We start from the raw sequence: 11,029 nt of genomic DNA on the forward strand, positions 1-11,029 counted from the left end.
AATAAAAAAATAATAGCGGCAGCAAAACAGCAGGTTATGTATCAGGATAGTCACCTAACAATGCTTGTTTAAATTGCATAATAGGCGTAGCATTAAAAGGCCTTGGTTATCAGAATTTTGCCAATAAAGATTTTTGGACTACTGGCATCTGCATATACTGTGATAAAGTTGTGTGACCTAAATAAAGTTGTAAGTGAGACGGTAGTTTATTAAAGTATCATATTAACTGACTCATACAAACTCCTCCAGTCTCAACCAACTGCGCGTAAATGGGAAAGATGACTTAATAATTTTCCTTAGCCAGATGTTTAAACAATTATGTTACTACTTTTATTGGGCACATCCTTATGTCAAAAATCCTTATTCATGATGGAAACTTAATCCATAATGTAAAGAAACATGTATAAAAAACATGTCAATATATCTCTTGTATGTTGGTATATGTGTATATAGGTGTTTAATTATTGGAAGAACTTTTCATGACTTTTCATAGTCCAATCGATTGGAAGAGAGATAGATGCAGCGCAAGCGTACAATGAGCGTAATGGGACAATGAGCGGAACGGGACAATGAGTCATGTTTTTTCATACGTGCAGCCGACGTTCATCGATTTATTAGACGTTATCACGTCAAGAGAGTGACATAAAAAAGTTCAGCAAGACGTACATATCTGAGTGGTAACGCAAGTTCGTTTCTGTACATCGAGAGCAAATAACGTCTATGGCGTGAGAACGTTGAGGTATTTGCCGCGGGAAATAAATGGACTATCCGGTCAGTTATTAGATAGCCTAACGTTAACCAACATAAAAAGTAAGAAAACCTACCACACTATATGCATTTGATGCGTTCCTAAATAGGACTACTATGTTTACATTTATACAAACCACAGCGGTTTTATAATGTAACATATTATGATTTTATTATATTAATCTGTAAAATAAATAAATAAAAAGATAGAAGTGTATGTAGTAACTATCAACGTTATTTATCTAGATCCACTTCAGAAATTCAGCGGATACCCATATCACACAAAACGACTAGTTTTAATTAAACTTAAATTGGAACAGACGTCTACTTTAAACCAAAAAGGTTCATCTCTATGATATTTATTTCAACAAATATACAGTATTTACAATATTCTTAACGTACACTGTAATAATAAAAGTAAATTAATAGAAAATTAAATCAAATTTAAAAAGTTTTGATGTATTACGATACTTATTCGTTGAGCGCGAAAAGTACCTGAAAATGTTTAGAAAATAGAAAACGACTTAATGTAGAAAGTTGCTAATAGTTTTTCTAAGTAATCTCCGTTCCCTTCTAAACATCGTCGCATTCGATGGAACCACTGAGAAAAGCAGTGGGCCCATTCTTCCTTAGAGGTCTCTTCTATGGTACGCTTTCACCGCATCTTCAGGGCTCGTAAAGCGAATCTCGAATTTATCCTCACGCGGAACATCATTGAGATTGCTACTTCCACGTTTAAACTCTTTAAACCAATTGTAAATAGTGGCAAGAGATGATGCTTCATTAAGAAATGCTAATCGCAGCCTTTCATAGCTTTGTTGTTGAGTATGCCCACAACGAAAGTTATAATAAATCATTGACCGAAAATTTTCTCGCGTTAGGTTAATTTTCACGTCTAACAAGAGTTTTAGATTTGCCGCCAATTCAGAAAAACAAATGACAAATGAATGCACTATACTACATTAGGTTACCAAAGAGTTCTAAACAAAAAATTAAAAAAAAATCATTAGCAATGATTCTAACTGGCCCGTTCTAAATATTTTCAGTGTTACCCACGTATTATCTGTCAGAAGCCAACTTTAATTTTTAATTAATGCAGTTGTACCCCATGGCCCAAGAGTCTCTAAATCTAATAAGATACTTTAAAGTATCTTATTTTATGAAAAGTAAGTTAAATTAAATATTTGTTAAACTTACAAGCTTTTACTCGGTTTAATTATCAATACGCAAACAAAAACAAAACAAAAATAATAAATCATAGTTTCAACACTGTCCCCTTAATATTTTTATATTAAGTACTCGTCCGTCTATACGTTTTGTTTACGAATAAAATAGTAATTATCGACTTGGTACATACGAACCATTTCGTTCAACCCACTGGCATGTTAAATGTGAGCCCAAACTAATTCTAGTTTATAAACTTGATTATCCACCCGGCTGGACACCCCACAGGTAAATATTAATTTGATTATAATGCTGTTTGGTTACAGTATTAAAAATTCATAAGACGTAGTAGGAAATGAGTATTTTGATTTAAAAGTAAAATTATTTATGGCGGCTTCCAACGGATTTCTTATTTTGGAAATAAATATATAGCCCAAGGGATTGTGCGGAATGGCAATAGTATAAGAATGCGTAAAATTAAATTTATTCGTTACAAATGTACGAAACTATAAATCTACACAATTTAGGTATTGTTCTATACTTATCTTCTCTTTTGGAGTAACCTAACCGTCCATCTCGTGAAGAAAGATGTCTGTCTACTTCTTAACGTTGCTAGGCCATTCTTTTTTCCTTCTACCAACCTTCTGCTGAGATAAACTTATTCAGTGTTAAGAAAACACTTTTTAACCGGATTGAAGCTATATATTATTATTATAAACTTATAATTATTTACATAATTTTAATTTTCTCCGACGTTTCGCGTGCTTTACAGCGTGTGTGGTTACTGTGCCTAATTCAGTGTTTTTTTTGTTTTGGAATGGAATCTCCTTGGCCTTTACAGCTTAGCTCGGGCTGTTGCCTGTTGTAGCGAGCGTAGCTTGGCTTGAATTGACGTTTATACCTTGGCTTGCGCAAGGGCGTCTATTGTGAGAATAACGGTGTTTTTTTTTGTAAGGAATTTCGCAGTTTGACTTAAACGACTTTACAGGTCGGCCTAAATTGGCGTTTTATCCCGCGGCTAGCTTAAGGGCGTCTCCTGTGATTCTCGTACCTCGACTTGGGAAGTCGGAGGGTGGTCAACCGCCTGAAGGGCAGGACGGAAGCTCATTGAAGTGAGCGATGTACGCAGTAAAGGTCCCCGGTTATTTACCCTAAGGCCTAATCTGATACTAGCTATTTTTAATATTATTGGCCGTGCTGGCGGCTTTGGAGATTGGATCGTCCAAAAATTACGATCTAGCTATTGATATAATGAGATAATTATTACGAATACAACCATCAAACTAATACCGCGTGTCATCTCCTGGCAAAGTAACAAACAAGTATAGATTTAGATAATAAACTAAAAAGTTTGTCTCAAGTTAAAATGTTATAGTAATACAGTTTTTATAATATTACTGTACTGTAAATTGCCTAGTAGATATATATTTTTTTTAACTTTATTCTAAATATGCATACTTTGAATTACATACAGCAACTTAATAAAATTACAAAACAAAAGAAACGCTTATTAAAATATTCAACTTTAACAAGGCTTTTATTAAGAGCGGATATCATAAACAATATATGGTTTATCTTTGATGTCATCGATTTCCCTTATCGAGGAAGACAATCGAGTTTGTCCCCCGTCCCAGGCCCCAAAAACTAATTTACTTCGCATTGTTCCATGTTTACTGAATAATTTCGTTTAAGATATAAAACCAATGGTTACTACGGTTACGTTACTAGGGGCTTGGAAATAATATTATTTATATTACTACCACAGAATAACGAACTTGTTTTAAAAATATCAGCAATTATTAAATGTTTACTTTCACAGTCATTGGTAGGTTCTAGTTCAATTGTTTTTATGTGAAATAAAGAAGATAGTCGGCCCAAACGTGATTTTTAGTTGTTTTTCTTGCTTAAAAACGTAGTTTTTAGACTTTTACGACATGCAAGATATGAATATTGTATGAGTGTAATGGAGCAGTGAAATTTCATTCCTGTATTAGTGGAATCCGTAATGTAAGAAGGTTAATGAAGCAAAAATTGGTATTTTAAAAATCCCCACAATCAGTTATATAAAAATATACATGCAGATGTTATATTCATTATCTTAATAATGTAAGGCAAAGCAATTACATTTTGTACCTATTTTCTAAAGGTTATAAACATACAATAGGCAACGAATCGTTAAGTTAGACAATTCATATTGGTTAACCTCCTACATAAAATAATTCTATTTAAACTAGGTCTATCTTGTATCTTAAACGCTAGTTCCTTCCAGTGTCATTAGCATTTTGATTGAGTTGTTTGTTATTAGATGTTTATTCGGGTTATATGCTTATTGTTTATTAAACTAAATTGGTGTCACACTTATGGTCTAAATACAAAATTATCACCTTCCCCTTGAAAGCATTACACGGTAGTGATCTATAACGTAATAATGTTTTCAATACATCTTGGTGCATTATGCAACACCTTAAAAATCCGTTAAAGTTACTAAATAAATATATATTGTATTATAATCAAAGTCTTAAGTAACATTGAATTTCAATATATTTTACTCATTGCCTCTCCGCAACTCGGTGAAACAATAATTAATTTTGAAACTAATATTCTTCATAGCTCGCTTTCCATTGAATATCGCAATTTCACAATTTTGTGGGTTTCATTGCTTGTTTCTATGAAAATAAAATGTAGATTGACTGTGAATAACAAACCTTCTAATAATTTGTTATAACGTAATACTTTTATTAGTTTTGTTTTAAACTTGTATCACAGAGCAGCTAGATTACTGTTTTACCAACAATTTAATAGAAATGTCAAGTTCAATTAAGTATTTAGACGTTAAGTCAAATGTCAGTTTGTTTAGTGACATTTCGTCATACATATTTGTAAGATATAAGTAATAATTCCAATAGAATTGGCCCGTATTTGTCGTCATTATTGATTTAGACAGTTGGGATGCGGAATATTACTAGAAATGTCAAAGTGCAAATAGTCTAGTGGAAATTTGTGGCAATTGAAACAGTTGAGATAGATCCCAGGTGGATCATTCATCATTTGGCCTAGATAGAAATACTTTTTACCTAATATCGAGTAGTAATCTTTAGTCTCTCTTTTTAGGTCCTTTTGACTCTACTACACTGTTCAAGTAAAACTTCTATAAAGGCGTTGGAAAAAAAATTACCGTCACATTGTTGGGTTAAGCGTCACATTTTTCCGTTACGTGCCATGTTTTCTTGTCCCTACCACGATTGATTCGAAGAGATTCAAGGCCATCAATAACAAAAATATATAATAACGATAACACTGATAGTAATAAATCTTTTACAATTAATGAAATTCTGTAAAAATCTCAGTAGTAATAAGGTAAAATGAAATAATTGTATTATTTGTATTCTTATATTATATGATAATAAAAGCCTTTTATTAATCTTTATCTAATTTTATTTTATTTAACCAATTTCTGTGATGCTGCAAATTGTAATTTTATAGAACAGGGAGCAAACAGGCAGGATGCTCACCTAATGTTAAATGATATCGCCAGCCATGGTCACTCTATACCAGAGAGCTCGCGAGTGTGTAGACGGCGTTTTAAGAATTGGTTACATAGTTTAGGGTAAAACGCTCAGTTGAGGAACGACAAACGTGGAGGTTGAATGTTTTCTGTCTATATAAATTTTTTTAATTTAAATATTTTTTGAATTTCTTATTTCCCCGTTATTTCTTATTAAATGAATAGTTTTATAGAAAAAAAAAAACTTTACGTAGTCCAAGCTTCTCTGCAAAATATATTAGTACAATTTAACTGCCGTATAACTGTACTCATCCCTTGCAATTATATCTAACCGTAGTTAAACCGTTCATTAATTGAAGGGCAGTGAAGACTGAGAGCCATCAAGAGATCAACGATTTTTCGTTCATTACAGGCGCTCGACGCTTGCACTAACGATGATAATTATTATGAAGACTTCGTATAGTGTGTTTGTATTAGTCGAGTAACTTGGTTTAAACTATTGAATATACATAGCTATTTATCTTAGTGTATTCATTGATTGACTAGAGTAAACAAACGGTTCTAGTCAGTCCAGCATTACATTAGATTATACGTAAATAATTTAGGTACTTTCTATCTCCTTCAAGAAGTCTAACTTAGACACTCACATTGCCAAAAGGCTCGCCAATGTGTAGCCAGCCTTTTAAGAATGGCTCTTTTCTTAAATTACCCTAAGTCGAATTGGTTCGGAATTACTTCAGTGGGCTGTTTGTGGGTTACACATGGTGCTGGTGCGGTAAACTGCCTTAAGAAACGCGCAGATGTGGAATGACACGAGGTCGAGGTGATACGGATGGTATTTTGTATTCTGCCTTGACTTTCGATGATGAAACTCAGCTGCAGTTTTAAGTAACGAATATTCTTTGGATGATATTTGGTACCTGATGAAAATAATGCAAAAAAACTATCTACAATCAACTAAAGCCAGTAACTTGCTCAAAGTAAAGCCGCTAAGTTAGTCACGTCAAAGGAGGAAACTTTGCTAATTAGCAAATAAAGCGAATTGAAGTCGCGTAAACCAAAGGAACGTGAGAGTTGCCGGTTTGATTATATGCGGATTTATTACAGATATTATTGAGAAAGTTCGCATCAGCAATAACATTGGTTAAAGTTATGACAAAGTGGTCGTGTAAACAAAGATTAATTTTAAAAATCTAAACGATTTTCTTACGCCCAAAATTAATAATGTATCCTCAATCTAAGTCTAAATCTAATCTTGGATTAATTCATATCTAAAGATCGATCTCCAATCTGCATGTCAATATAACACATTTGCTACCCGATTGTTTATTCGACAATAGATTGCACGTCATCTTTTGCGTGATCCTTCCCTCTCGACCGCGTTTCGTTAAATGCAATATGTTTGTTCAAGCATACTAAAAGTTGCTCTTTTAGGAATAAAATAAAATAAGTACGACTATTTATCTATAGTAACAAATATTTTTGGTTATAGCTACTGATATAAACGTTAAAGGTCTCTATGTATATTATTAAATATGATAATTTATGTTTTTTGTGGTAATATAATATTTTAGTAAGGAACGGAACGTTTCATTTTTGTGACAACTGACAACCCATGGCTTCATGAATCTTTGTGCCAGCTATTTCCTAAAATCTAAATATAAGTGTGGTTTGCTTAAGTACAAATTAACATAATATTATAAATTATACAACTATAATCTCTGTCGTAATGGATGTTGAAACCGTAAGTATTTGGTTTATTTTATTTGCATGACGCTGATTTCCCGCCTTTGAGTGTTTTGTCATATTAATGTTTTATAAATGTGTTCTATTAGGTAAAAGGTCGACCTCTGTCTAAGGAGCAATGCACGTTTTAACTTAACCTAATACAAGAAAGTAAAACAATTAATAAGAAAGCCACCAACGCCACTAGCTATAAATGAAAAAACGATGAGTGGATTCGCTTGGCGCAGCGACTAAACGCCACCGCTACCACTTGTCCCAGGATATTGCCGCAGCAACTTCGTCTAAAATGAAAGAAGAATGCTCTTAAGAGAAGTAGCAAAGGAAAAAATAATGAAATATAGCAATAGCAGAATATTATATGCCTAAACAAAAATTATAGACTAATTTAATAAATCTAAATTTTAAAAACAAACATTTAATATTAAGAAATAAAGAACTTAGAACTAATGAAAAACTAGTCTTAGTTAGAAATGTTTTAATTAAAAAAAAGAAAAGTTAAGGAAGTAATTGGTTGTAGAGAATATTATTAATTAGCATAGTATTGTTTACTATTTTATAGGTTTTGGTTTACATATTAGTAATATATAAGAATATAATGAAATAAATTTTATATTATGTCATGTTTTTATTAATATTTTACTTATATTACATTACATGGTTATCAATTATACAACTTCATACTATAATAAATAATAATTTAATTTTATAGGTAGATTAACTACATAACTTATTAAAATTTTAACTGAGTTTCTTCTCTTATTTTATATGTACAAAAGGACATTTAAATACAACATGTTTGTTTCTGCTAGAATTATATTAATTTTCCAAAAATAATAATGAATAAGGCTTGTTCTTTCAGTTATGTCTTGATTTGCTTCATTAACTTCTTGACTTGAAATTGTATCAAGTGTTGGAAATAAAACTTCTGCCAGTATATCTACAAATTATAATCCTTACAAATATTTTGCATAACAGCTGTGGCAATAATAATAGCTTGAACTTTAGCTAGTGGTAAATACAATGTTAAAGCGACATTTCCATTCTCCAAATATTCTGAAAATACAGTCACATATCTTGCAACTTTTTGACATAGTATAATTATTAATACTCTAAATTATACTATATATTTACCTCTCTATAGTATTCCTATTCTTAATGTGTACTTCATCATATCTCTGATCAGCCAGAGAAATAGTGTTAATAAATATGGTATATTTGAGTAAGCACTATTAACAACCATCCAGTGATTTCTCAGTAGACCTGTATGATATTAAGCTATAAACAGCCTGTACATTTAAAGAGAAATATCCTTTTCAATTACGATATTATTCACCAATTACGTCACCTAAAGAAAATAATGCTGTTTATTATTATTACAACTTCTTACTATAATGTACAATGTTAAATAATATATAAATTACTTACATGATGATTGAATTCGTAAATGAGTGCAATCAATGGCAACAATTTTAGGAAATCCAGCAATTTCATGTAATTTTTCTGTACTCTGTTGGTGTATAAAAACATACTCGTAAGCTAGCTTATCAATTGCAGATGATATATCACCAACAACTTCACTATCCCAATCGGGTAATTGCATTAAATTTTCCAAATCACGAGAACTGGGGGACAACGAAAATGTACACATTTTACTAATAAATATAAAGTTGGATGATCGTAATACCGATCCATAAGCCCCCTACAAATTTCTCCGATAGCAATCCGGAATTGATTTGGCCAATCTGAGCAACCGTCAAAATGGACATATAGGTTATTGGCATGTGTAAACACTAATTTTCATACAGAGGGCAATCTTCAATCTCTGATCGGTCCTCTGAAGGATTGGTTGAAAAAATAGTTTGGTAACTCAATCTATGATATGAATATTGGCATGCTTTTCTGTAGAAATGGATTGAATTGTCGATCTAAGTAGGCTAAAATGGGATTGAGATTGAATATTAGTTTTGGCCGTTAGCTTAAGATGGAACAAGTTAAGCTTCTAGGTCCAAAGATTTATGATTTATAAAAAGAGATTTAAATGCAGGTATACAGAGAAACAAACAACTAACAAAGAGAGACACTAATTTCTGTAATGCTACAACAAAAATTAAATTACAAAAATATTTAAGATAATTTTATTAATAAACTATTCAGGTATGCCTTTTTTAAGATTAAAAATACTTTTATTTTGCTCCGATTTTTTCAAGCTCAACTATAAATTATTTATATGTTTACAATGATGGTTAAGAAAATTGTGAATACTGAGTTTTATTTAATTATTAAATAATCATAGCTTTATATTACAAAATATATTGTGTTAATTTTTGATTGTTAGGGACCAATAATGAAGTAAACTTATTTTATTCTAAATAAATTTGTTCAATTCGAATTGCGACTTTCAAAAAGTCTTTGCCAGAAAGCTGTATAGAAAGATTATTTTGGACATAAAGAAGAAATGGGAGGTAGGTAAATAAGATAGGTGGGTAGATCTTTACATGTAATGGCATCAAAGAGAGATGATGCCCAGCAGAAGCCTGGATAGATCGAATTATAGAGATGGCGTGGATAGATTGGAAGACAGTATTGAAGACGAGAAATGAAAGTATTTTTTAAGTCTGCTCCCTTCGGAGGACGTGTTCTAGTATTTAATATAGAAATAACATAATATTAATTTTACTGAAGAATTTAGTTAAAGAAAAAATAATCATTTATTACCAACATACTAATATACAGTAGTTGCAATATTCTTAAACTATATAGTAAAAATAGGTACCTTTAACGCTGGCAGCGTTTCAGTAAGTACCAGCTCTGGTGTCATCGGTACTATTTACCATTTATTATTGCTATTAAATCTTTAATTAGCGCCTGTGGTCTTGAACCCCACGACTTAAGTTATTCTATTATTTTGTTCGAAAGATGTCTTAAGCAAAAGTTAAAGAAGTTTGAAAGATAATGTTAATAAGCATTCAGGAAAATCTTCAATTTCCGTGTACATTATATCAAAACATATTCTTAGCATACTTTTCATTTACGGTTAACAAAAGTCACTGACAATATTAACCACAGAGAAAATAAGTCAAATTGCACAGCACATTCAAAAGAATAAGATTTAAATATACACCAGTGCTATATTCTGTCTACGCACCAGCTGTATTTGACATTGGATTTATGATTTTAATAAAACACTCCCGGCAACGTTTAAGAGTGTAACCTTATGAGGGGCTATACATATCTAATCGCACGTACGTCAAACACTTAATAATGAAAAGAAAAATTGTCATTTATTATTACTATCAAAAAATATGCAACTAATGTCAACAACGCATTATACTTAGCTTAGAGTTAAAAACTGTTTTTCTTTACTACAGTGCAGACCTCTCGAATAATAATGGATTATGTTAATTATTTTTAAATTTTCTTAATGAACTCAAAAGTAGTTTTTGTCCTTAAATAATTGAAAAAAATAAGGTTAAACAACTTATAACATGGATAAAGTTGTATTAACAAAGACAAATACTTTTTTAATTCCAAACAAAAGGCAAACATTTTAGTATTAATTTACGTTAATTTCATAAAATAATAGGAATATAATAAATTTCTTGTAAACATTAAGAATATCTGTCTATAACGAGTCTGCCAGTTTTCCTTATTTAAAGTCAAGAAATCAAGTGTATTTTTTACTTTGAATAATGCTCTGCATTTTCTCGGAAATAAAAGAAATTCCTTAGCTCGCGGCGCTGGAGTATGCGACGAAACTGTCTCGCATTTAGACCGCATTGAACAAGACTTGCGGTTGTTGCATTATCGATTCACTGATATATGTTACTTATTCTCCAAGCTAAAGAAAAAGGAACTAGAAGGATCTTA

At 31.5% G+C, this 11,029-nt stretch overlaps 1 protein-coding gene across 1 annotated transcript; it reads right to left on the reverse strand.

The window, feature by feature from the left end:
- Positions 1–7,938: 7,938 nt before the first annotated feature.
- Positions 7,939–10,144, reverse strand: LOC123720256. Its single transcript, XM_045676799.1, is given in 4 exon segments — positions 7,939–8,271; positions 8,423–8,507; positions 8,588–8,784; positions 9,936–10,144. Coding segments are annotated over 3 exon segments (432 nt in total). The 5' UTR covers positions 8,763–8,784; positions 9,936–10,144; the 3' UTR covers positions 7,939–8,099.
- Positions 10,145–11,029: the final 885 nt, after the last annotated feature.

Source organism: Pieris brassicae, chromosome 1 (genome assembly GCF_905147105.1).
Source record: "Pieris brassicae chromosome 1, ilPieBrab1.1, whole genome shotgun sequence".
Lineage (NCBI taxonomy): Eukaryota > Metazoa > Arthropoda > Insecta > Lepidoptera > Pieridae > Pieris > Pieris brassicae.